This window comes from Notechis scutatus, chromosome Z (assembly GCF_049901735.1).
Source record: "Notechis scutatus isolate UNSWTSFEM ecotype Mainland chromosome Z, rNotScu1.2, whole genome shotgun sequence".
Lineage (NCBI taxonomy): Eukaryota > Metazoa > Chordata > Lepidosauria > Squamata > Elapidae > Notechis > Notechis scutatus.
This window is the reverse complement of record NC_142025.1, coordinates 119354302-119381116: the sequence shown is the minus strand read 5'-3', so window position 1 is coordinate 119381116 and position 26815 is coordinate 119354302. Positions and strand designations below refer to the sequence as shown.

General features: G+C 46.3%; 1 protein-coding gene across 1 annotated transcript in view; it reads right to left on the bottom strand.

The window, feature by feature from the left end:
• Positions 1-451: 451 nt before the first annotated feature.
• Positions 452-26815, bottom strand: part of LOC113426539 (polyunsaturated fatty acid lipoxygenase ALOX15B-like) — a 30654-nt gene continuing 4290 nt past the window's right edge. Inside the window, exons 4-16 of the mRNA XM_087947397.1 lie at positions 24602-24806; positions 21344-21428; positions 19863-19985; positions 17885-17988; positions 15520-15692; positions 12213-12356; positions 10896-11099; positions 9498-9584; positions 7900-8069; positions 5561-5682; positions 4853-4953; positions 3911-4081; positions 452-1699 (exon numbers count right to left, since the gene is read on the bottom strand). Of these exons, the coding sequence (XP_087803523.1) occupies positions 1520-1699; positions 3911-4081; positions 4853-4953; positions 5561-5682; positions 7900-8069; positions 9498-9584; positions 10896-11099; positions 12213-12356; positions 15520-15692; positions 17885-17988; positions 19863-19985; positions 21344-21428; positions 24602-24806 (1869 nt within the window). The 3' untranslated portion in view covers positions 452-1519. The remainder of the gene's footprint in view (positions 1700-3910; positions 4082-4852; positions 4954-5560; positions 5683-7899; positions 8070-9497; positions 9585-10895; positions 11100-12212; positions 12357-15519; positions 15693-17884; positions 17989-19862; positions 19986-21343; positions 21429-24601; positions 24807-26815) is intronic.

Below are 26815 nucleotides of genomic sequence, written 5' to 3'. Positions count from 1 at the left end.
CACTGTGCACCTCTGCACATGAGTGTGCAACACCTCCCCATGCAGCCTGCCCCTTGCGCATGTGTGTGCATCTCCCATGTGCGCATCTCTCCTCACGCATGCATGACAGATACCCAACAATCAGCTGGCTGGTGGTGGTGGGTGCATGCATGCACAGTGGGGCTCTTCTGGACGACCTCTCGCATGCCGGCAGAAATGGCTCTGTGTGTCACTTCCGGCACGCGTGCCATAGGTTCGCCATCACAGCCCTATAGGAATCTGGCAGCAGGCATTAAAATATTAAAAGACATATTCGTGCACAGGAACAGGCATCTCAATCACAAAGCCCCAAAGAATGTATATAAAAGCTCACCTACTCTCAACCCCATTTAGTCAGCTGCCCCAGAAACCTGCTGCTGTCACTAGTTTCTGGCTACCAAATAAACAGAGACATCCTTCCCTGCAGCCTGCCTCCATTTTATTTCCATCATTCTGTCTCCCGGTTTGAAACCGGACCTCGATTTTTCTTGCAACAGTGTGACCCACTGTCAGTCCTAAAATAAGGAACAGTGGGGGAAATGTGGAGTAGAGCTTCTAGTGAGGACCTAGACGGTGTTGTGGCCCGCCAGTGACTGATGGAGCTGGCAGCAGAGTCAGACAGTAGTGAGGAGTTTGGGGAGGAACCCGGGCCACTCCTGGAGGCTGAGGAAGGCTCGGACGAGGGCTCTGCATTGGAGGCAGAGATGGGGCCAGGGCAGGCTGGCAGTTATCAGCTGCCTTCAGGCTCGGACAGCAGTGAGGCGTGGGAGCTTCTGGAACTGGTTCCCAGCCTGCGCATAAGCAGAGCTGCCAAAAGGAAGCCACAATTAAGAACTCAGGGTTGATGTGGAAGTAAGGGCACTGGTGGATGGTGAATAGCCCCTCCCATCAGGATTAAAAGAGGAGCAAAAGGGGAGGGGGCTTTTGCAGGAAATAACTTGTTCGTTCATTCGTTCCAGCCTTGTGAAGATTCATCTGTATAACCCAGCCCTTCCCTGCCAGCACTGAGTGTGGAACTATTTACCGGGCAGCTTTCCAAGATAGATAAGGTCTGAGCTAATGATTATACCTTTGCAAGACTGTTTGCCAGGCTGTTCAGGCTGAATGTGAATGCAATAAATTCACATTCATTTAATAAAAGAGGTTTTGCCGGGACTCAGAGTTTGCTTACTGCTTTTTGGGGAAAGCCTGGGACAGAACAGATGGTGGCCGAGCTAGGACTGAATCTTTCTCTCTGAAGTGTCCACAAAGAGAGAAAGTGGGGGGGGGGTCACAAATGTCCAGATGTGTTGGCACAACCACCCAGTCAAAGCTCACTCATTTTCACACCCTCAACACTGTTTTCTCTGTTCCACAACCAGATTTCTGGAGGTGGTTGGCCGCGGTCAACTCAATCTATATGAAGTGTCCTAACTCTTGACCAGGTGTCTTTCCATAGAAGGTCCTCCAGGACTCGTTGGGCTTAGGAACCTCATTGTACAACAGGACGAGGGACCGGTCCTTAGATGGAGATGCTGTTCTCTACTTCAGGAGGGTTGAGATAATTGTACGGCAGCGGAAGTCGTCGATTTCTCTCCTCGATTTCCTGAGAGATCTTGCCCAGATGTTTTTGGAAAGTGGCGATGACCTTCTTTGGGCCTTCCTCAGTGAAATGTTCGTCAGGGTAGTAACCCAGAGATCTCTGGAAGGAGATGAAAGAAAGCCATAGTGAGGTCCCATCTGAGGAGATCAAGTCACACCCCCACTAGCAGTTAAAAGGAAGAAGCAGCTGCAAGCTCACATCACTCTGAGAAGCACAGAGTTGAAGACAGAAGCCTGAAGATGATGAATGAGACTTCATCGAAACGTTGCCTAGATACTTCCAATCTTACGCGGGAGAAAACCCGAATAACCAAAGATCCACATACAAATACCATGAGAACCTCAGAATATATATATATATATATATATATATATATATATATATATATATATATATATATATATATATATATATATATATATATATATATATATATAATTTAAAATAGACATCCATATTCTTTAAAATATACATCCATATTGTGTGTTAACGGAGTTGGTTATCATTCATATTAATCCATTCATCATAACAATATTAGTAATCTCTATCACATTTGTCAAATTTAAATAATCCTCATTATACTGCCTAAACATACATAAACAAAAAATGCCTAACTCCTCATCTTTATCTCTATCTTCATCTATGTTTTTCTTGTTCAATATAAGCATTTCTCTATTATATATAAAAAATTAATTCTTCATCATATCATTCATATTGATCCAATTAGGATTACAGGATTAGGCCAGTAATTTCTTCTAACAACCGGTTCTCCGAACTGCTTAGAATGTTAACAACCGGTTCTAGCGAATAGGTGCGAACTGGTAGAATCCCACCCCTGGTTGGACTAGATGACCTACAAGGTCCCTTCCAGCTCTGATTATCTGTTATCTGTTTTTATGTAAATACCTGAATGTGATTTATACAGGCAGTCCTTGACTTACAATAATTCATTTAGTGACCGTTTGGAATAAGAATGGCACTGGAAAAGCGACTTGGGATTGTTTTTCACACGTACGACCATTGCAGCATCCCCCTGGTCACGTGATCAAAATTTGGATGCTTGGCAATTGACTCCTACTTATGACGGTTGCAGTAGGGTCATGCGATTCCCCTTTTGTGACCTTCCGATGAGCAAAGTCAATGCGGAAGCAGTGATTCACTTAACAACTGTGGCATGGAAGGTCGTAAAATGGGCCAAAATTAACTTTACTGTTAGTTCTTCATTCCTCTGAAGAATCTAAGCGAGCTGCAAATTTCCTCTGTCTCCCTTTTACAGGTGGTCCTCAACTTACGACTGTAATGAAACCAGCCTATTAGGCTTGTTACGTTGTGACAAGTCATAAAGCGAGGATCACCACATGACCAATCCAATTTTACGAGCTATTTTTTGCAGCGGTCATTAAGTGAATCACCATGGTTGCTAAATGAATATGCAGTCGTTAAGTGAACCCATTGTTTGCTAGGGGGTGTTTTTGCCAAAAATTGGAAGCAAATGCTGGAGTATTTTTGGGGGGCAAAAACATTATTAATTTTGATCATGAGATTTGAGCATTGCAAACGGCAATGTGGGATTATTGCTTAGCTCCAAAAATGTGATTATGTGACCTTGGGGGGGGACCGTCAGAACTTCAGAACGGGGTCATAAGTCCCTTTGGGGGGGTGTTCTGTGGTAATTTCAAAAGATTGTATAAGATCGTCGTAAGTCGAGAACCAGGTCTATCTTCACAACAATCCACAAGGTAACTTAGACTGAGAAGCCAGGACTGAATTCAGACTTCACTCTTAAGACATGGCTTGTTTGACTGTGGTTTATTAACTAAACTAGGATTTTTTGGGCTTGCAAACCACGGTTTATAAATTAGAGTGGCTGGACCGAGATGTCACTTTAAATCAAACCAACCAGCATCACAAAAACATATAGCACAACCTTGATTTGTCAAATTTCGGGGGGTGGGATTATTTAAAAACCCCATGGCTAAATTATAGATTGTGATTAAAGATTCCTTAATCTTTCCCTCTCACCATCATCATCATTTAATGACTCCATCATCCCTTGCGAGATGGAGTCTGGGCTACTGAATGGAGCTGAGTGTTTAGTGGCCGGATGCCCTTCCTGTCGCCAATGCGGAGTTTTGTTCGGCAAAACAAAACAACATTGTACCCAGAGAGAAAAATATCTGCCTAGGATCGAACTTATAGCCTCCTGATTGTGAGGCGAGAGCTCCGCCTCCAAGCCACCGCGCCACTCCTTAATCCTTTCCTCTCATGGTCCCCTTAATTTGGCTTGCGATGCTGAAAATATCACCTCACCTTATCTCCTCGCTCTCGGCTGAGAAGCCACAAGATGAGCAACATCTGGCAGCTCGTGCTGACATCTGGCAAGGTTTCCAGGATGTCGGCAAAAGTCATGCCGCCCTTGGATTCTGGAGGAGGCCTTCTCATGGTGGAAGGGTAGTTGGGCATCCAGGCTCCGAAATCAAACTGGAGAAGAGGGGAAGTTGGAGGTTAGAATATCTTCAGAACTAGGAGCCATTCCTTAACTCCTGCTTGGAAAAAGATAGCGTTCTAGAGTTTTTTTCTGGAGGAGATATCTAGAAAGGAGACCTCCATTGGCTATCTGGGATGCCTTTCTACAGGTGAAACTTGTAGCTCCATCTCCAAGCATGGAATCATCCAAAAGCTCCAATCCCAAGCATGGAGTCATCTAAGGAGCTTCATTTCAAAACATGGAGACATCTAACTAGCTTTATCTCCAAGCATGGAGTCATCTAAGAAGCTTCATTTCAAAACATGGAGACATCTAACTAGCTTTATCTCCAAGCATGGAGTCATCTAAGGAGCTTCATTTCAAAATATGGAGACATCTAACTAGCTTTATCTCCAAGCATGGAGTCATCTAAGGAGCTTCATTTAAAAACATGGAGACATCTAACTAGCTTTATCTCCAAGCATGGAGTCATCTAAGGAGCTTCATTTCAAAACATGGAGACATCTAACTAGCTTTATCTCCAAGCATGGAGTCATCTAAGGAGCTTCATCTTCAAGATGGAGACATGTTTATTAAACCCCTTTTTCATGCATACAGTGAGATTTCCACCCATCTCATATCATCCATATATTTTGGCTTACCTTTCATAATATCTAGTTAGCATGGGGAGAAAAGCTTGGGTTGGAGAAAAGGGGGCAGATGGACGGTTCAACCCACCCCATCCTCCCATAGAGTTAAGGGAGAAGAAAAGAGGACCTCCAAACCTGGCTATTGTTGACACTGGCATGGCGGGCTGAACAGGTGAAGATTATCATGGTCAGATACTTTGTTAACTCAGCCACAGTTCCAAGATGTGCGGGGAAACCTGGAAGAATTTAATATATATATATATATATTGGTGGGATGGGATTACCTGTTTATTAAGAAAATTGATAGGACCTCCCAACTCATTTGCAGCTTACAAAAATAAAACTACAATAAAATTGAAATAGATTCCCACCTCCCAGGTGACAAACAATCAAACCAACCACTTGATGGGTTCTCTATCACCCCGGAGTACCCTTTCTAAAGAGTTTTAAGGTGGGGTGGGGGGCAATATTATCTCCACAAACAGGGGTGTCCAACTTTAACAACTTTAAGATTTGTGGACTTCAACTCCCACAATCCCCCAGGCAGCTCTTTTTTTTTCACTCTGTGAAAAAAAGTCAAGATATATTACATCGTCTGCATTCCCACTATCTACTAAGAAAGTTATCCTATTTAAAAAATGCAATAGTCTAGCCACATTTGTGCGTGTCCCATCCATGTGCTGAATCCTGCTGAACCTTTGCAGGCTGGGGAATTTTGAGAGTCGAAGTCCACAAGTCTTCAAGCAGACAAGATCGGACACCCCACAGTTTAAACTGCCCCTGGCCCATTGTTGATTTCACACCTCGATCGTGGTGGGTTTGAGAGAAAAAAGAATTTTATACCGGAGGATTGCCGCTGATGGAAACATTTCTCAAAGATTTCAGCCACCCAGGCCTGTAGCTCCATATCTTTCTCCACAGCTCCGTCGCTCAGATAGTAAAGGCCGATCATTCCAGACACAAAACTGCAAAGATGTAAAACATGGTGGTGGGCAGGGGGAACAGAAGGGCCGTCAATCCTGGGATACAAGAGAAAAACTCACATTTGCCTAAACAGCAGTACAGCAGCAGGAACGTCTGATAAACGAATGGATATGTTGTGGTTCGCTGGCAGCTGGTGCAGCCGGCAGTGGAATTGGACAGTGGGGAAGAACGGGGACCAGTCCAGGAGCCTGGGAGGACTCGGACAAAGATCCTGTGTCCAATGTAGAGATGGGGCCAGGATCATCTGGGAGTTGTGTGCTAACTCCACAGCCTCTGGAGCCCGGCAGCAGCGAGGCAGAGGAACAAGGGGAGCCTGTTCCCAGGGCGTGTGTGCGCAGAACTGCTAGAAGGCAAGAGCAACTGAGACAAAAGGGGCGACTTGGGAGTAAGGCTGGGAGGTGATTGCCCCTCCCATAAGGGATAAAGGACAGGCAAAGATGATGAAACCTTTGCAGGAAGCAAGATTGTTGACTCTGTTCAGATTAATCCTTGAAACTCTGTGTGGACTTTGTATTTCTGTTGGGTTTTTTTACAGTTAATTTGGCACTTTAGTTGTTGGCAGCAATTCAAAGGAGAGAAAGGTGGGTGCTTATCTCGAGGGACTGTTTGGGACTCATTACGGGCTGGGAATGAACTTAATTCCTAACATTGAAATAAAACAAGAGTTATTTTATCTACATGTGTGCTTAATTACAGTCTCAGGAAGCTTTGGTTAGAACAGGATGGTAGAAAAGCTAAGAAGCCATTAGGGAAAAATTCAACCCACTGCTAGGTATTAAACCCCAGTTCTATTTATGCCGATCACTGTTTAAATTCCTCGTGCTTTCTCTCGGGCCCGTCAATATTATTTATTCATTTATTAAACATTTTTTTTAGAGCTACCCATCTCAATCAACGACCCTGGGTGTAACAAATTGTAACAGATTAACGGAGTTGAAAGGGATCTTGTAGGTCATCTAGTCCAGGGGTCCCCAACCGCCGGTCCGCGGACCGGTACCGAACATGGAACAACCCTTACCGGGCCGCTGGTTGCTGGGCGCCGCCATCTTTTTGGTAAAAAGCGCTTCTGGTGAGCTTTTCTGGGTAGAAAGCTCACCGGGCGCTGTTTCGTCATAAAGATGGCGGCGCCAGCTCTCGTGAGCTTTTCCGGGTAGAAAGCCATTTCTGCCCGAAAAAGCTCACCAGAAAGATGCCGCCATCTTTTTATGATGAAACAGCGCTTCGATGACGTCACCGGAAGCGCCTTTTCGTCATAAAAGATGGCGGCACCCAGTTGACGCTGATACCGGGCGCGGCGCCCAGCTGATGTCGGAACCGGGCACGCGCGTCGAAAGGTTGGGGATCCCTGATCTAGTCTACCCCCTTGCCCAAGCAAGGCTTCTGTAAATCAGAGCTGGCACATACCATGGTTTAATAAAACAGACAAAAATGTAAGACTGGGTTGCCCGTTGTGGCTGCATTCAGCATTCCCTGCCTATTCTGATCTAAGGAATGATAACCATCAGTTTTGCCCAGTGGTGGGATTCATTTTTTTTTTTACTACCGGTTCTGTGGCCATGGCTTGGTGAGCATGATGTGGCTTGGTGGGCGTGGCTTGGTGGGCGTGCTTGGTGGGTGTGTCAGGGGAAGATTACTGCAAAATCCCATTCCCTCCCCACCCCACTAACCTGCTTTCCAGCTCCGTTCTCCTGTGCAGGGCAACCAAAGAAGATCCAGCCAATCAGCTGGGACTCGGGAGGCGGAGAATAGATGGGGGCGGGGCCAGTCAGAGGTGGGATTTGCTGGTTCTCCGAACTACTCAAAATTTCCACTACCGGTTCTGAAGAACCGGTCAGAACCGGCTGAATACCACCTCTGCTTTCGCCACATATTAGCTAGGAAACCACAAGTGTGTCAAATAAATAATCTTATTTCATGCAAGCCGAGATCTCCAATCTAGAGATTAACTTGCAGGCAAGATACTATGACATACTATAAGAGTGTTTTTCCCCCCCACTAACTTCAGCAGGTTTAAGATGTGTGGACTTCAAGTCCCAGAATTCCCACGCTGGTTGGGGAATTCTGGGAGTTGAAGTCCAGCCATTTTAAAACTGCTGTGGTTGAAAAACACTAGATCCTGAATGAAAAGTGCCGCCTCCTCAAGCCTGCAGTTCTGCCATATTGTCATTCTCTCCCATTGCCTTCTATGGGGATCGCACCTCTCTATAGCACTCCAGAGCTTCAATCCGTCCTCCTTGTAGTAATAGTTGGGCAACGAATCTACTCCTCTGTCCCGCAGGTCGTCAGGGAGGCAAAGCATGGAGTAGGTCAGCTTAGAAAGACCCCTGGCCACCAGTTGCGACAGACCCTGGAAACCTGTGCCTATCATCTAGAAAGAAAGAAAGAAAGAAAGGAAGGAAGGAAGAAAGAAAGGAAGGAAGGAAGGAAGGAAGGAAGGAAGGAAGGAAGGAAAGAAAGAAAGAAAGAAAGAAAGAAAGAAAGAAAGAAAGAAAGAAAGAAAGAAAGAAAGAAGAGAGAGGGGGAGGGAAAGGGAGAGAGAGAGAGAGAAGAAAGAAAGATAGATAGAAAGAAAGAAGATAAAAACAAAAAGAAAGAAAGAAAAAGAAAGAAGGAAAGGAAAGGAGGAAAGAAAGAAAAAAGGAAGGAAGAAAAAAAGGAAGGAAGAAAGAGGAAAGAAAGAACAAAAAGAGAAAGATAAAGATAAAAAAGAAAAGGAAGTAGGGAAGGAAAGAAGGAAGGAAGAAAAAAGAAGAAAGGAAGGAAGAAAGAAAGGAAGGAAGGAAGGAAGGAAGGAAGGAAGGAAGGAAGGAAGGAAGGAAGGAAGGAAGGAAGAAAGAAAGAAGAGAGAGGGGGAGGAAAGGGAGAGAGAGAGAGAGAGAGAAAGAAAGATAGATAGAAAGAAAGAAGATAAAAACAAAAAGAAAGAAAGAAAAGAAAGAAGGAAAGGAAAGGAGGAAAGAAAGAAAAAAAGGAAGGAAGAAAAAAGGAAGGAAGAAAGAGGAAAGAAAGAACAAAAAGAGAAGAAAAGATAAAAAAGAAAAGGAAGTAGGGAAGGAAAGAAGGAAGGAAGAAAAAAGAAGAAAGGAAGGAAGAAAGAAAGGAAGGAAGGAAGGAAGGAAGAAAGAAAGAAGAGAGAGGGGGAGGGGAAGGGGAGAGAGAGAGAAAGAAAGAAAGATAGATAGAAAGAAAGAAGATAAAAACAAAAAGAAAGAAAGAAAAGAAAGAAGGAAAGGAAAGGAGGAAAGAAAGAAAAAAGGAAGGAAGAAAAAAAAGGAAGGAAGAAAGAGGAAAGAAAGAACAAAAGAGAAAGAAAAAGATAAAAAAGAAAAGGAAGTAGGGAAGGAAAGAAGGAAGGAAGAAAAAGAAGAAACGAAGGAAGAAAGAAAGAAAGAAAGAAAAGCAGAGGAAGGAAGATGAAGGGGACATTAATGGAGAAAAAGAAAAAGAAAATAGATAAAAAGAAAAGGAAGGAAGGAAGGAAGAAAGAAAAAGAAAGATAGATCACGTTTGCCGTACACCCTCATAAGAGGATATCTGACACATGTAAAAAAGGAGTAGGCCTCAGCCCATCTAGTAGTGCCTTCTATCTTCCATTTTTGGACCCACGCACACTCACCAGACACTCCTTCCTCCTATGCCTGTCTATGCAGTCTAGCCCCCCAAAAATGCTCTTCTCCCCTCCACCACATAACATCCCTTGAACCCCTGCCTTTCCTTTTCCAGGCCTGATGCAGGTCCACTTGGTGGACTATCTCCTCCAAGGATGATCAAGGGTGAGGAGAACCCATCCATTTACCTTGTCCAGCATCCCGTTGGGGGCCAGGAGGTGCGTCCGGCCAAGGATGTTGATGTGCAGTGTGTAGCGAAAGTGTGGGATTAAGAGCTGTGGACAAGGAAACAACAAGGCAGGTCAGAGAAGAGGTGAAGCGAGTTATGGAGTCCCTGGGAGATATTCTCCTTCTCGCTCTCTACGACATCCTGAGGCCAGTTGGGAGAAGATAAGAGTGGAGGACCTCTATCCTGCACCCCTCCTGAGAACTTCTCAACTTCTAGAGACTTGTGGATGAATCTCTTGAGATGTTTGCAGCAGGTGACAAGTCACAACCGTGACTCACAAAGTCAGGTGTGTCAACTCGTAAATCATTCCTATGCCTGTTTCCGAGTTGCCGTAAGAAGGAGAGGCGTGGGTGGGGAGGCCTGAGGGAGCAGATGAAGGCCAGAATCACATTCTATGCTTATCTTGTGGAGATTGTAGTCTAGGCCAGGGGTCCCCAACCACCAGTCCGTGGACCGGTCCGTCGCGGAACAACTCCTACCGGGCCGCTGGTTGCTGGGCGCCGCCATCTTTTTGACGAAAGTGCTTCCGGTGAGCTTTTCTGGGTAGAAAGCTCACCGGGCACTTTTCATCAAAATGGCGGCACCACCTGATGCTGGTACCGGGCATGGCGCCAGCTGATGCCGGTGCCGGGCAGCGCATAAAAAAGGTTGGGGATCACTGGTCTAGGCTACCGGATCTTCCGTCTGCGAAAATCCTTAATTGGAGAGTGTGATTGATGACACCCAGCCAGCGAATGTGTTTTATTGGAGAATCTGATTTATGACACATCCAGGTGGGTAGAGGGAAAGGCCTGAGGGAACAGTGCGGCAGATGAAGGCCAGAATCACATTCCACATTTACCTTGTGGAGATTGTAGCCTAGGCTACCGGATCTTCTTCCCTTGAAAATCCTTCATTGCAAAGTGTGATTGATGACACTCAGCCCGTGAACAGTGTTTTGATTGGAGAATCTGATTTATGACGCACCCAGGGGGTGGGTGGGTGGAAACAGGGTCACAGGTGATAGTAAATTGCGTGTCTCAGAGTTGGCTTCCTACCAGTTAGTGCCAGACATATTGCTCCTAATAAATCTTTTGGATTCCTTTGAAGCTCGGCTGGAGGCTCACGATTTAATTAGGACAATCGTAGGAACCCAGAAGAAGGATCTTTGGGTGGGCAGATGATCCGGTAGCCTAGACTATAATCTCCACAAGATAAGCGTGGAATGTGCTTCTGGCCTTCATTGACACGGTGGACATTTGAACCCTCCAGTGGCCAAGATCTTCGTGTCGTCTCTGAACATTCAATGGGATTGAAACCCCCACCCCCACCTTGTGGCTGGAGGTCTCTCTGACCTCCCCTCCCCACACGGACACACCTTGTGGACTGGGTGGCACTTGGGAAGCTGCCGGAGGGTGGCCAGCAGGAAGACCTCCACCAGCAGGTGAGTATGAAGCAGGTGGGCCAGGAGCTCATGGATGTAGAGTGTGCTGTTGCGAACCCAAAACTTGGCCAGCGCCCATTCCCACTCCGAATCCGTGGGGAGGAAAATGGGGCTCCTTGGTCCAGGCTGCTGAGTCAACTGGAAGAAGAAGAAGCTCGTGAGATTCCTGTTTGTTCAAAGAAACGCACCCCCCCCTTCTCAATTATTTGTCTGCCTATCTGTCTGTCTGTCTGTCTGTCTATCTCTATCTATCATCTGTCTATCTATCTAATCTAGCTATCTAGCTATATCTATCTGTCTGTCTGTCTGTCTGTCTCTAATCTATCTAGCTATCCAGCTATTTAGTTATATCTATCTGTCTTTCTGTCTGTCTATCTATCATCTCTATCATCTATCTGTCTGTCTGTCTGTCTGTCTGTCTGTCTGTCTGTCTGTCTGTCTAGCTATCTAATCTAGCTATCCAGCTATATCTGTCTGTCTCTCTCTCTCTATCTATCTATCTATCTATCTATCTATCTATCTATCTATCTATCTATCTATCTATCTATCTATCTAGTTATATCTATCTGTCTTTCTGTCTGTCTATCTCTATCATCTGTCTATCTATCTAATCTAGCTGTCTAGCTATATCTGTCTGTCTGTCTGTCTCTAATCTATCTCTAGCTATCTAGCTACTTAGTTATATCTATCTGTCTTTCTGTCTATCTAACTATCATCTCTATCATCTACCAATCTGTCTGTCTATCTGTCTGTCTGTCTATCTAATCTAGCTATCCAGCTATATCTATCTCTCTCTATCTATCTATCTATCTATCTATCTATCTATCTATCTATCTATCTATCTATCTATCTATCTATCTATCTATCTATCCATCTCTCTCTCTCTCTCTCTCTCTCTCTCTCTCAAGCCCTCTCTAAGCGGTTCACAGAGTCAGCCTCTTGCTCCCAACAATTTGGGTCCTCATTTTACCGACCTCGGAAGGATGGACGGAAGGCTGAACCAACCTTGAGCCAGTCGGGATCAAACTACTGACAGTGGGTAGAATCATCCGACCAAATGCCACATTCTAGCCACAGTTCTTGGTGATCGTGAAGTGAACCTTATGGCCGTTAAGTGAATCTAGCTTCCCCAAGGATGTTTTTTTGCCAGAAAAAAACAACAACAACACGGCAACTGGCAAAAAAAGCCGACATTATAGACGTTCTTCCCTGGAACCCAGGAGCCTCAGGTGGAAAAGTGGAGACCTTTACCTGAATTGCAACGGGCATCATCTCCCCCCAGGGGTTGAGGTGGAGGAGGCAGAGAGGAGCCGAGACGTACTGGGGGGACCCGTTGAGTGTGGTGGCCGGGATGCCCTCCAGGATCTGGCAGTCGATGAGGAAGATTCGGCCTTCCTAGGAGCCATAAGCAGAGCGTTGAGATAGTGGGGGAGGGAGGCGGGGAAGGAGGGCACCTGCAGAGGCCACACTACGTTTCCCAAATGGAAAGGGTGGATTCCTCCCCAAGTGCCACCACTCTCCTCCTTTTCCCCTTCCCTTTCTCCTTCTAATCTTTCCTTCCTTCCTTCCTTCCTCCCCACTCCCTCTTCCTCCCTCCATTGTTCATCCTCCCTCCCTTCCTGCCTCCCCTCCTCCCACATCCTCCCCTCCCATTTCCTTCCTTGCTCTTCCTCCCTCCATTCTCCTTCCTTCCTTCCTTCCTTCCTTCCTCCCTTCCTTCCTCCCCTCCTCCCACTTTCTCCCCTCCCATTTCCTTCCTTGCTCTTCCTCCCTCCATTCTCCTTCCTTCCTTCCTTCCTTCCTTCCTGCCTGCCTTCCTGCCTCCCCTCCTCCCACTTCCTCCCCTCCCATTTCCTTCCTTGCTCTTCCTCCCTCCATTCTCCTTCCTTCCTTCCTTCCTTCCTTCCTCCCTCCCTCCCTCCCTTCCTTCCTTCCTTCCTTCCTTCCTTCCTTCCTTCCTTCCTTCCTTCCTTCCTCCCCACTCCCTCTTCCTCCCTCCATTGCCCATCCTCCCTCCCTTCCTGCCTCCCCTCCTCCCACTTCCTTCCCTCCCATTTCCTTCCTTGCTCTTCCTCCCTCCATTCTCCTTCCTTCCTTCCTTCCTTCCTCCCCACTCCCTCTTCCTCCCTCCATTGCCCATCCTCCCTCCCTTCCTGCCTCCCCTCCTCCCACATCCTCCCCTCCCATTTCCTTCCTTGCTCTTCCTCCCTCCATTCTCCTTCCTTCCTCCCTTCCTGCCTCCCCTCCTCCCACATCCTCCCCTCCCATTTCCTTCCTTGCTCTTCCTCCCTCCATTCTCCTTCCTTCCTTCCTTCCTTCCTTCCTCCCTTCCTGCCTCCCCTCCTCCCACTTCCTCCCCTCCCATTTCCTTCCTTGCTCTTCCTCCCTCCATTCTCCTTCCTTCCTTCCTTCCTGCCTCCCTTCCTGCCTCCCCTCCTCCCACTTCCTCCCCTCCCATTTCCTTCCTTGCTCTTCCTCCCTCCATTCTCCTTCCTTCCTTCCTTCATTCCTTCCTTCCTTCCTCCCTCCCTTCCTTCCTTCCTTCCTTCCTTCCTTCCTCCCCACTCCCTCTTCCTCCCTCCATTGCCCATCCTCCCTCCCTTCCTGCCTCCCCTCCTCCCACTTCCTTCCCTCCCATTTCCTTCCTTGCTCTTCCTCCCTCCATTCTCCTTCCTTCCTCCCTTCCTGCCTCCCCTCCTCCCACTTCCTCCCCTCCCATTTCCTTCCTTGCTCTTCCTCCCTCCATTCTCCTTCCTTCCTCCTTCCCTCCCCATCCTCTCCTTTCCTTCTTTCGTCCCACTTTCTCCCCCCACTGCTTCCTTCCTCCCTCTTCCTCCACCACCCTTCCTTCCCTCCTTCTTCTGCTCCTCCCTCTGTCTCTTCTTCCCTCGTCCTAGAGAGGGAGGGAGAGCCCTCCCACACACCGTCTGTCCTCCTCCCTTTCTCCCTCCCTCTTCCTCACGTGGTTCTTCTTTCCTCGCTTCCTCCCTCCATTGTCTTTCCTCCCTCCCTCCTTTACTCATTCTTTCCCCCTCCCACCCACTGTCCCTCATTCTCCCTTTCTCCCTCCCTCCCTCTTCCTCCCTCTATGGTTCTTCCTCCCTCCCTCCCTCCCTCCCTCTTCCTCTCTCTCTATGGTTCTTCCTCTCTCCCTCCCTCTTCCTCCCTCTATGGTTCTTCCTCCCTCCCTCCCTCCCTCCCACTTCTTTCCTCCCTCTTCCTCCCTTTATGGTTCTTCCTCCCTCCCTCCCTCTTCCTACCTCTATGGTTCTTCCTCCCCCTCCCTCCCTCCTCTTCCTCCCTCTATGGTTCTTCCTCCCTCCCTCTTCCTCCCTCTATGGTTCTTCCTCCCTCCCTCCCTCCCTCTTCCTCCTTCTATGGTTCTTCCTCCCTCCCTCCCTCCCTCCCTCCCACTTCTTTCCTCCCTCTTCCTCCCTTTATGGTTCTTCCTCCCTCCCTCCCTCTTCCTCCCTCTATGGTTCTTCCTCCCTCCCTCCCTCCCCTCTTCCTCCCTCTATGGTTCTTCCTCCCTCCCTCTTCCTCCCTCTATGGTTCTTCCTCCCTCCCTCCCTCCCTCTTCCTCCCTCTATGGTTCTTCCTCCCCTCCCTCCCTCCCTCTTCCTCCCTCTATGGTTCTTCCTCCCTCCCTCTTCCTCCCTCTATGGTTCTTCCTCCCTCCCTCCCTCTTCCTCCCTCTATGGTTCTTCCTCCCTCCCTCCCTCTTCCTCCCTCCATTGTCTTTCCTTCCAGTGGTGGGATTTAAATTTTTTTACTTCCAGTTCTGTGGGCGTGGCTTGGTGGGCGTGGCAGGGGAAGGATACTGTAAAAATCTGTAAAAGTCAGAGGTGGGATTTGCCAGTTCTCTGAACTCCTCAAAATTTCCGCTACTGGTTCTCCAGAACTGGTCAGAACCTGCTGAACGCCACCTCTGCTTCCTTCCTTCCCTCCCTCCCCTTCCCACTTCAAATCCAAACATTTTGGACTGTTTACAACAAAGGACCCCAATCCACCATCTCTGTGGAGACCAAATTAAATCCAGAGAACTTCGGGACCGCCCAGGATTCATCCATTGGTTGCTACAGAGGGAAAGGCCTCAGTTTGAGCTGGGTCTCCCAAACCAGCCTGGCACCAACTCTGGGTGACGCCTTGGTCCTTTTCAATGAGGCTGTTTCCCATAGAAAGGGGACCTCCAAGGGGGTCACCCAAAGACTCTGTTTTGGATTTTCTATCCCAGGAGCTCCAAAACATCTTGGTTTCCTTGCTGGGTGGTGACATGAAGGCCAAAGTTGGTAAACTTTAAGAAGGTTATCCTCAGCCATGCAAGGTCCCTGGAGGACTTTTGGGTGGGACTTCTCCTTCAGCCCAGCCCACCTCACAGGGTTTCATGGGGGAAAGAGTGAATCTCAGGTGGACTCTCCATGAAGCCTCCAGAAGCTGAGGGAGATGTTGGCTTCCCATCAGCTCTTGGCCGCCAAAGCTTCTCTGGAACAGCCGTTACTGTCGTACTATGTAGAGTCAGCCTTGCCATATGAGTGTCTTAATGTGTTCCTAATCTTACCTCCACCTCTTTCTCCAGGGTGGTCTCCAGTCCCAACGATTCGACCACCATCTCTTGGGTCACCGGGAATTTTGCTGGGATCTCTGTGCATCGCTGAATGATCCCGGGGCTCGCCCCGTTGAGATACTGGTAGCCAAAAAACGCATCTTCGTCCCAATGCTTGCTGACATATTCTGGGGAGACAGAAAATGTCCTTGAAAAGAGGCAGGGCTAGTTTTCTGGGACAAGACAGATCTGATGGACTGCCCTCCAGAACAATATCTCTCATTTTCTGTCTCTCCTGTTTAAAAACTAAATTTCAGTGTAAGTCTGTGTTGGGAGTCAGGGTCAGCATCAAGCCAAACTGAGAGCTCCAAGGGGGAAGAAAGAATGGAGCTGTCAGAGAGAGAGAGAGAGACAGAGGTGAGGCCTGGGCCTGTTGTGGCCTGCCAGCAGCCAGCAGAGCTGGCGGCAGACTCGAACAGTGAGGAGGTTGAGGAGGAACATGGGCCAGTCCTGGAGTCTGGAGAAGGCTCTGTATCGGAGGCAGAGATGGGGCCAGGGCCATCCGACAGTTATCAGCTGCCTTCGGAGTCAGAGATTAGTGGGGAAGAAGAACAGTGGGAGCCTGTTCCCAGTGTGCGTATGCGCAGAGCTGCCAGGAGAAGGGAACAGTTAAGGAACAAGGGTTTCCTCAGGAGTAAAGCCACATGTGTACAATGAAGGCCTGTCCCAGAGAGATTAACGAGGAGTGAAAGGGGGATGGTGTTTGCAGGAGACAATTAGTTAATTAGGGTGAAGATTTGCTCCTGACTTCTTGCTAGGTATTGTCTGCTACAGCATGACGTTTGGATGATATCGGCCTGGCAACTCTCCCAGCCTGATAAAGGTCTGTAGTTGTGCAATCTCTTGAAAGACTGTTTGCCAGGACTTTGCTGGAGAGGAATTCCCTTTAAATTAACTGAAAGGGGTTTTGTCAGGACGAGGAGCTGGATTTGTGCTTTTGGGAAGCTGGTCAGAAGAAGGCCGTCCCTCACTTTGAGAATCAACAGCTCCTAGGTCTGGAGGTGGCGGACGAGGAAGAGGAGAAACAGCTGGGTCCAGTGCCTGACGTGCAGAAGGCAGAGGAGAGGAGAGCAGTGGAAATCTATTGGCTGGTCCTTGGGATGGAAAAGCCACCACTGCAAAGCTCCGGCCTAGCTCTGGGGATAAAAAACAGGGGGCCGAGACGAATAGGTATGGCAGACCACTATTTATCTCCCTGCCGGTCGATAGCCTGCTCTTCTGAATCCTGTCTGGAAATGATAAGATTTTTCAAAGTCTTCCTTTCTTGGAAAGCCAGGTTATCCAAGAAGCAGCCCGGCTGTTACGATTCTAAGTTTTTAGTCCACACGAGAAAGGAAATCTACAGGCCGTTCCAATGTTGATGTTCAACGTTGAAGGTTCTGTAGTCCTCACTCTACCGCAGGGTTTCCCAACCACGGGCTTTTTAAGATGGGTGGATTTCACCTCCCAGAATTCCCTAGCAAGTATGCTTTTAAGCTGCGTGGACTTCAATTCCCAGAATCCCTCAGCCAAGCATGGGGAATTGAAACCAGCACATCTTAAAGGGGTCAAATTTTGCAAAAAAAAGTTATTTTAGAGCAGTGGTGGCTAACCTTTTTGGGCTCCTGTGCCAAAAACTGTGCATGCTAGTGCTCGCATGCCAGCACCCAGAAGGCAATGCATGCCCCCCCATGCCCCCTGTGCATGCGCATGCAATCCGCCCTTCCATGCCACCCTCTTACTTGCACTGCACCTCCCAGGTGATTTTTGGCCCATTTGAGGCCTTTTTCGGTCTCCCAGAGGCTCGAGGAAAACTCTGCAGCCTCCGCAGGCCGAAAAATGCAGAAATACAGGAAGTGACAAAACGGGCCTATTTTTCGGCCTGCAAAGGCTTTGCTCAAGCCTCTGGGAGGCCGAAAATCATCTGTGAGGCGTGTGCATGCGCAGTGAGGTAAATTTGCCTGTGGCTCGCGTACCAGCACTCTGCGTGCCACCTGTGGCACACGTGCCCTAGGTTCGCCATCACGGTTTTAGAGTATATAAATCCTCTCTGGGTTTGGATTTGGGGAATTGAAGATGGTTGAATGGATGAGAGGGTTTCACTTCCCTACATAACGGGTACAAAAAATGACTGGGGAATTCTGGGAATTGAAGTCCACCCCTCTTAAAATGGCCACGGTGGAGAAACATTGTTCCATAGGTAGTCCTCGATAGTACGACCACAAATGAGCCCCAAATTTTTTGTGGCAAAGCGAGACATTTCTTAAGTGAATTTTGTCCCGTTTTATGACCTTTTTTTGCCATCCATATTAAGTGACTCATGGTGGTTGTTAAGACTGACCTGAGGTTGGGGTCCGATAAAACCAAAAAGCCCTTCGGATGTCAGCCAATTTTTTCCAGGATCCCTTGAGGTTCAGCAACCCTTTTAGCTTCAGCTCGATTTCCCTGGCATTGAAAAAGGGAAGATAAGGTTAAGAGAAGCCAACGAGAACATAGAATAATAGGGTCTAATCCAGTGATGGATAACATTTTTGGGCTTCTGTGCCGAAAATTGTGTGCACGCTCGCGCTTGCTCACATGCCAGCACCTAGAAGGCAATGCGTGCAGCCCCCCATGTCCCCTGCGCATGCGTGCACAATCCCCCCCATTGGCTCCTTACCTGCACTCTGCACGTGTGCACCTCCCAGCTGATTTTTGGGCCTTTTTTTGGCTTCCCAGAGGCTTGAGGGAAGTCTCTGCAGCTTTGGAGACTGAAAAATGGGCCCGTTTCGTGACTTCTGCTATTTCCAGAAATATAGGAAGATTTTCAGCCTCCAAAAGCTGCAGAGGCTTCCTAAGAGCCTCTGGGAGGCCGAAAAAGGCCCCAAAATCAGCTGGGAGTCGCGCGCATGTGCAGTGAGGTAAGTTTGCCTAGGGCTAGCATGCCCGCATCTGTGGCACGTGTGCCATAGGTTCACCATCATGGGTGTAATCTATATATATAAAAGTGAAATACCCCTCATGCATCATCACAAAATCTCCAGCACTGTCCAGTCTACAAACTTGACATTTGACACCTATGTTCTTCTTGGCTTCTAGGGGCTCATTAAGAAAGGATTTAGTCCAGAACAGTTAAACTAAGCCACGCCCAGGCTCCTTGCTGTCTCCTGCTTGCTCACACAGCAAATGCTGTTTCAGTTCCCAAACAACCCTCAACTCTCTCACAGGATGCTAGCCAGATGAATACCAATGGATGCTGGTAGGCAGAGGCAGAATTCCCCCCCCCTTATTTTCCTCCCCTAAAACTAAGCCCGCACCACGTAGTTTTGTAGCAAAGCACGGGTATCAAGCTAGTAATGGATGAAGGACTTGAAAAAAAGATGGAGCTTTGAAGTTATTTATGTCGATGGCACCAAGATTACTTTGTAGTAATCTTGGGAGGACATAGTGATTCACATAATGGATGAAAGGCTGCAAAAGTTGATGTAATTAGCAGAGATAGCTAAATCGACTGCCTTGATTAAAAAAAAAAGAAGACAGTTAATTTGGTTTCTCCTTGGAAACCACTTCTGGACTTTGTGCTCGCAATGGAAGAAACTTTGATTTTCATTGCTTCAATTCAAGAAAAGAAGACAATAAATGTGTTTCTCCTTGAAACCACTTCTGGACTTTGTGCTCGCAATGGGAGAAACTTTGATTCTCATTGCTTTGATCAAAGAAAAGAAGACAATTAATTTTGTTTCTCCTTGGAAACCACTCCTGGACTTAGTGCTCGAGATAGGGGAATCTTTTATTTTCATTGCTCTGATTAAAGAAAAGAAGACAATTAATTTTGTTTCTCCTTGGAAAGCACTTCTGGACTTTGTGCTCGAGGTGGGAAAAATGAAACTTTGATTTTGGGTTCTGCTGATTGGACAAGTTTGTTGTTATAGAAATGGCTAGCATATATTATTATATAGAATTGAAAAGTTGAGGTTTCATTATTCTACTTTATTCTACCTTATTCTACTGCACCAAAGAGTCAGAAGTCAATGCTTTCCCCCACTTTTCCCCTACATTTTCTCCTCTCCCCCTTTCCCTCCCCTATCATACCTATATTTTCATTTTTTTTCTTCATATTTTTATATTTTATGTTTTGATCAAGTAATACAAATTTCAAACCGGCTAATAGAACATAGAATTACAGGGTTGGAGGTCATCTAATCCAGCCCCCTCTGTAGCAATTTTATGGCAACTTGTGAAAAAAACCGGTTCAACGGCGAATAGAATGGGATTATTTTTCTGGCAATAACAAAGAAACTCTTGGATTCTCCTCCTGATGTGTTTTCAATTGTACGTACGCAGTTTTCAGGAGGACTCGGAAAGAGCAGGATTTGATGCTGGAATATTGATCACTCAGGTGCAAATGGTCCACCGAATCGGCGTCTAAACATTTGGGCCATCCAGGTTGATAATCTTTATATCTGTAGCCAAAAAAAGGGGGGCGGGCACCGGAAAGGATTGTGGGTTAATGTCAACTCATAAAACATTCCTATGCCTGTTTTAATAATTGCCATAAAAAGGGGGAGAAAGCGAAAGTACATTCCAACTCTTATCTTTAAAAGATTGTAACTAAACTACCTGAGTTTTTGCCCGGGAATATATTGAATTGGAGAACGTAAATGATGACACTCAGCCAGGGGTGGGATTCTACCAGTTCGCACCTATTCGCTAGAACCGGTTGTTAACATTCTAAGCAGTTCGGAGAACCGGTTGTTAGAAGAAATTACTGGGCTAATCCTGTAAGGAAGGCAGGAAGGAAACATTCTGGTGTTGCTTACAGAAACTGCCTCTCCGTTAACCCTTATTGCATTCTTGGCAGGACTAGACTTCCTGTCTCAGGAACTTCTCTGGAGTTTTTCCCCCCTCCTTTGCTGTTATTTTGCTTGTGTGGAGTGACCATTCAAAGTTACAATGGCACTGAAAAAAAGTGACTTATGACCGTTTTTCACACTTACGACTGTTGCAGCATCCCCACAGTCATGAGAGGCCAGGCGAGGAGATCCGTGCCTCGATGTGAGTGATATTGAGTTGGCCACACCCAGCTAATAACATGACCACCAAGCCACGCCCACCAACTAAGCCACGCCCACAGAACCAGTTGTTAAAAAAATTCAATCCTACCCCTGCACTCAGCCCGTGAACGTACAATTGGAGAATCTGGTTTATGAGACACCCAGTGATTTTCTGCAAAAAACGTAAATCATGGTCACCTGGGATGTTGCAAACAATCCTAAGTGCAAGATGGTTAGCTGAAAGGCAGTCATGTGACCATGGGGGGGGGAGAATGCTGGCTAGGGAATTCTGGGAGTTGAAGTCCGCAGCTCTTCAAGTCGCTGAGATTGAGAAAAACCGCTTGCATTTTTAAAATTACTCCTTCATGTTTATTTATAAGGGAGGCAATCTCCCCCCACCCCCCAGGGAAAACACACCTGTCGGGCTTCAGGCTGCTTCTGCAGAAAGCTTGGACTCCAATCCCCATCATCCTTAGCCAGAAACCCCTTTGGGGGGGATTGGAAGAGACAGAAGTAACTAACAAGGGAGTTTTTGCAAACTGGGCAAATTTCTAGCTGTGTTTGAGACTCGTCTGCAAAAATTGGATTTCTTGGATAATTTTTACAGAGGGGGGAAAAAAACCAGGAGTTTAAAAATATTCCCAGGGTGCCTGCAATAATTGTTTGTGTCTGAATGCAGGAAGAAATGTTTTACATTTATGTGTGAAGATTCACATCCTTGTCCATATTTACACCTGGGCCTTAGCATTTCAGATTGGCTGACTCACCTGTAGGTTTCCTGTTTTGCTAGCAGTTCGTATCTGCGATGTTCTGAAAGCAATTGATCGTTTGCATCCAGGCGAGCGATTTTAGCTGCGAAAAGAGGGTGTGGGGGGGAGAATTAAAATTATTTGTAATTCGTTTGCTTGGTTGTCCTTCCTTCTTCCACTTCGAATGTTTCTTTCGCATTAAGGAATAATTTGGGACTCTAAAATATAGGCAGTGCTTCATTTAGGGACTGTTTCATTTGTTTAGGGACCATTTGAAGTTTACAATGGCCCTGAAAATGTGACAGGGACGTTTTTCACACTTACGGCCGTTGCGATATTCCTGGAGGGAGGGGTGTCACAGGATCAAATGCATGGCAACTGACTCATATTTATGACAGCTTCAGTCTCCCAGGGTCATCTGATCCCCTTTTGCGACCTTCTTACCTCTTAAATGAAGACAGATTCACTTAACAACCTTGTTACTAACTTAGCAACTGCAGTGATTCACTTAACAATGGTGCAAGGAAGGTCGTAAAATGGAGCAAAGCTCACTTAGCCAATGGTTCACTTAACCACGTAAATTTGGGGCTCCATTGTGGTAATAAATCAAGGATTACCTGTAACTGGAACCCAGGTTTGGGGTAGTTGCACACCTCTTAAAACCTCCCCAATCGTTTTACGCTTTTGTATAGCTTCTTCATCATCTTCTTTTAACGACCCCATAATCCCCTTGTAGGGTGGAGTCTGGGCAACTGAATGGAGCTAGCAGGGTGTTTTACTGACCGGATGCCCTTCCTGTTGTCAGTGCGGAGTTTTGTTCGGCAGATATATTCTCATCGTGCCCAGAGAGAGAAATATCTGCCTCTACCTAGGATCGAACTTACAGCCTCCTGATTGTGAGACGAGAGTTCCGCCTCTAGGCCACCACACCCCCTCCATTTGAATAGCTGCCACTGAAGGCAGGAATTCCATCAGAAAAACTTTCTAGCTTTCTCAGAAAAAGCTTTTGAGTCAATGGGATGTCATATTTCTTAGGTTAAATTCATTTTATTTGAAATTGGGTTGGGATCTGACAGCTGTCGGGGAGTTCCAACAATGAAACCAGTGGGTGGGTGGATAAACTGAATAAATCAAATAATAAATTTTGTCCCACGGAGAGACGAAATTATATCTGTAGATTCCTGCCTGTCGAGTTGCAGGAGCTGGAGGCAATACAAGGACACTTAAGCAAACTTAAATTTTTCTAGGTCAGCACAAACTCCAGAAGTTCCAGTTTTCACACTTCCTAATAAATCATCCCTGGGTTTTGTAACTTTTTTTAACCTACTAGGAAAGTGTGTCAAACAGAATGTGACAATAGTGTAAAGCGGCTGAACTATTACTGGACTGTTCATTATAAAGCTGTGTTTTTTTAAAACTTGGCAACTTGAAACTGTGTGGACTTCAACTCCCAGAATTCTCCAGTCAGCAAGCTGAACTCTGGGAGTTGAAGTCTACCAAACTTGGAGATGCCAAGACTCTGGGAGTTGAAGTTTACCAGCCAAGATTGAGAAACCCTGGCCTATTGAGTCATATTCAGTTCCTTGTTGAATATTGACTGAAGGTTTTGTGGACCTCACTCTATTGTGATATTTCTCAAGCTTGGCAAAAAAAATGGAAGTCCACCCATCTTCAAGCTAAACTTCTTCTGAACTTCCATCTTCAGTTCTGAGAATCGAAGTCCACCAATCTTCAAGCTAAAGTTAGTTTTGGGAATTGAAGTTCACACATCTTCAGTTCTAGGAGCTGAGGACCACCCATCTCCAAGGTTTCAGTTGTGGACATTGAAGTTCATCCATCATCAAGTTGAAGTCCACTCATCTTCAGATCTGGGAATTAAAGTCCACCAAACTTCAACCTAAAGCCCATTCATCCAATTATGGGAATTGAAGTTCACCCATCTTCAGTTCTAGGAGCTGAAGACTACCCATCTTCAAGGTGAAGTCCTCTCATCTTCAATTATGGGAACTGAAATCCACCATCTTCAAGCTAAACTTCTTCTGAACTTCCATCTTCAGTTCTGAGAATCGAAGTCCACCAATCCTCAAGCTAAAGTTAGTTTTGGGAATTGCAGTTCACCCATCTTCAGTTCTAGGAGCTGAGGACCACCCATCTCCAAGGTGAAGTCCTCTCATCTTCAATTATGGGAACTGAAATCCACCATCTTCAAGGTGAAGTCCACCAATCTTCAAGGTGAAGTCCATTCATCTAATTCTGGGAATTGAAATCCACCATCCTCAGTTCTAGGAGCTGAAGAATACCCATCTTCAAGGTAATGTCCACCCATCTTCAATTCTGGGTGTTGAAGTCTACCCATCCTCATGCTGAAGTCCACTCATCTACAGCTGTGGGAACTGAAGTCCACCAATCTTCAAGCTAAAGTCCATTTATCTAATTCTGGGAATTGAAGTCCGCCCTCTTCAAGGTGAAGTCCATTCATCTTCAGTGCTAGGAACCAAAAACTATCCATCTTCAAGGTGAAGTCCTCTCAATTTCAATTCTGGGAATTGAAGTTCACCATCTTCAAGAAGAAGTCCACTCATCTTCAGTTCTGGCAATTGAAGTCTGCGCATCTTCCAGGTGAAGTCCATCCATCTTGAATTCTGGGTGTTGAAGTCTACCCATCCTCATGCTGTAGTCCAACTCATCTTCAAGGAGAAGTCCACCCATCTTCAATTCTGGAAACTGACGTTCACCCATCTTCAAGGCAATGTCCACTCATCTTCAGTTGTGGGAATTGAAGTCCACCATTTTCAAGCTGAAATCCACTCATCTCCAGTTCTAGGAGTTGAAGTCCAGCGATCTTCAAGCTAAAGTCCATTCATCCAGTTCTGGGAATTGAACTCCACCCTCTTCAAGGTGAAGTCCATTCATCTTCAGTTCTGGGAGTTGAAGTCCAGCGATCTTCAAGCTAAAGTCCATTCATCCAGTTCTGGGAATTGAACTCCACCCTCTTCAAGGTGAAGTCCATTCATCTCCAGTTCTAGGAGTTGAAGTCCAGCGATCTTCAAGCTAAAGTCCATTCATCCAGTTCTGGGAATTGAAGTCCACCCTCTTCAAGGTGAAGCCCTCCCATCTTCAGTTCTGGGAGTTGAAGTCCAGCAATCTTGAAGTTAAAGTCCACCCCATGTTCCATTCTGGGAATGGAAATCTACCCATCTTTAACTTGCCAAACTTGAGAAATAAGGTTCAAGGGCTTCCCTTCCAGAAGCTTCATAGAAGGTGGGAAGATCTCACCTGTCCCTTCTCGGAGCTCAAAGGTGGGGTACCCCAGGATCCATTGATAGCAAGGGAAACGATGGGTCTGCCCCCCGGGGGCCTCGACTTCAATGAAGCTGCAGTTCCAGTTGGTGGGAGGGAAGAACCCGTAGGGCTCCTTATGAAGACGCACCAACAGGATGTCCCCCAGCTCCATCTGGGTTTCCACCGCAAATTCCTCCACCTGCAAAGCCAAAGAGGAAAGCTTAAGTGCCCCTGGGCTACAATTCCCACCCATTCCTAGCAATTGTTAGGAGTGGAGATGGAGAGAGTTGGAGAAGGCAAGGAAGGGAGGATCAGAAAGAAACTCTGAAAGAAAGAAAGAAAGAAACTCTGAAAGAAAGAAAGAAAGAAAGAAACTCTGAAAGAAAGAAAGAGGAAAGAAATTCTGAAAGAAAGAAAGAAAGAAACTCTGAAAGAAAGAAACTCTGAAAGAAAGAAAGAAACTCTGAAAGAAAGAAACTCTGAAAGAAAGAAAGAAACTCTGAAAGAAAGAAAGAAACTCTGAAAGAAAGAAACTGAAAGAAAGAAAGAAACTCTGAAAGAAAGAAACTCTGAAAGAAAGAAAGAAACTCTGAAAGAAAGAAAGAAAGAAAGAAACTCTGAAAGAAAGAAAGAAAGAAAGAAAGAAACTCTGAAAGAAAGAAAGAGGGAAAGAAATTCTGAAAGAAAGAAAGAAAGAAACTCTGAAAGAAAGAAAGAAACTCTGAAAGAAAGAAACTCTGAAAGAAAGAAAGAAACTCTGAAAGAAAGAAAGAAAGAAACTGAAAGAAAGAAAGAAACTCTGAAAGAAAGAAAGAAACTCTGAAAGAAAGAAACTCTGAAAGAAAGAAAGAAAGAAAGAAAGAAAGAAAGAAAGAAACTCTGAAAGAAAGAAAGAGGGAAAGAAACTCTGAAAGAAAGAAAGAAAGAAAGAAACTCTGAAAGAAAGAAAGAGGGAAAGAAACTCTGAAAGAAAGAAAGAAAAAAAGAAACTCTGAAAGAAAGAAAGAAAGAAACTCTGAAAGAAAGAAAGAAACTCTGAAAGAAAGAAACTCTGAAAGAAAGAAAGAAGAAAGAAAGAAAGAAAGAAAGAAAGAAAGAAAGAAAGAAAGAAAGAGTGCAGAGAAGAGCAACTAAGAGGATTAAAGGTCTGGAGACTAAAACATACAGAGAACAGATGCAGCAGGGGTGGGATTCAGCCAGCTTGGACCAGTTCCGGAGAACCAGTAGTGGAAATTTTGAGTAGTTCAGAGAACCAGCAAATCCCACCTCTGACTGGCCCCGCCAATCCCATCTCTTCTCTGCCTCCCGTCGAGTCCCAGCTGATTGGCTGGGTCTCCTTTTGTTGCCCTGCATGGGAGAACGGAGCTGGAAAGCAGGTTAGTGGGGTGGGGAGGGAAGGGGGATTTTGCAGTATATCCTTCCCCTGCCACGCCCACCAAGCCATGCCAAGCCCATCAAGCCACGCCCACAGAATCTGTAGTAAAAATTTTTGAATCCCATTTGTAGGAATTGGGTTTGGCCAATCTAGAGAAAAGAAGGACTAAGGGGGACAGGATATGAGTAATCCAGTATTTGAGGGGCTGCCCCCAAATGAGGGGGGTCAAATGATGCTCCAAAGCCCCCGAAGGCAGGACAAGAAGCAACGGATAGAAATGGACCAAGGAGAGAAGGAATTGAGAAGAAATTCCTTTACACTGAGGACACTTAACCAGTGGAACAGAAATTGCCTTTAGAAGCTGTAGGTGCTCCATCACTGGAGGTTTTCAAGAAGAGACTGGGCAGCCATTGGTCTGGAATGCTATGGGGTCCCCTGCTTGAGCAGGGGGTTGGACTAGAAGACCTCCAAGGTCCCTTCCAGGTCTATTCTGATTGATCGGTTGATTGAAATGGTCACTTCGTTGACCTCCATCTTCACCCATTGGCCGTTGTTCTCCTCTGGCTTAACCCTTTTCAGAGTTGTGGCTGTGAGGCTGTGACACGGACGCAAGGATGGGTTAAGCTCCACCGAGGAAATTTAATTTGCCAATAAATAGGAAAAACCTCCTTTGATTGAGGTGGGAAGTCTATAGATCCAAAAAATGTCAGCTGTGTGTCAACTAAAAACGATACTTTTAGCTGCCAGTAGGAAGGGAGTGGGGGAAAACAGTGCATTCCTTAAGTGCCTAGATAATCGCCCTGGCAGCCCAAAGTTGTCGGAGCACAAGAATA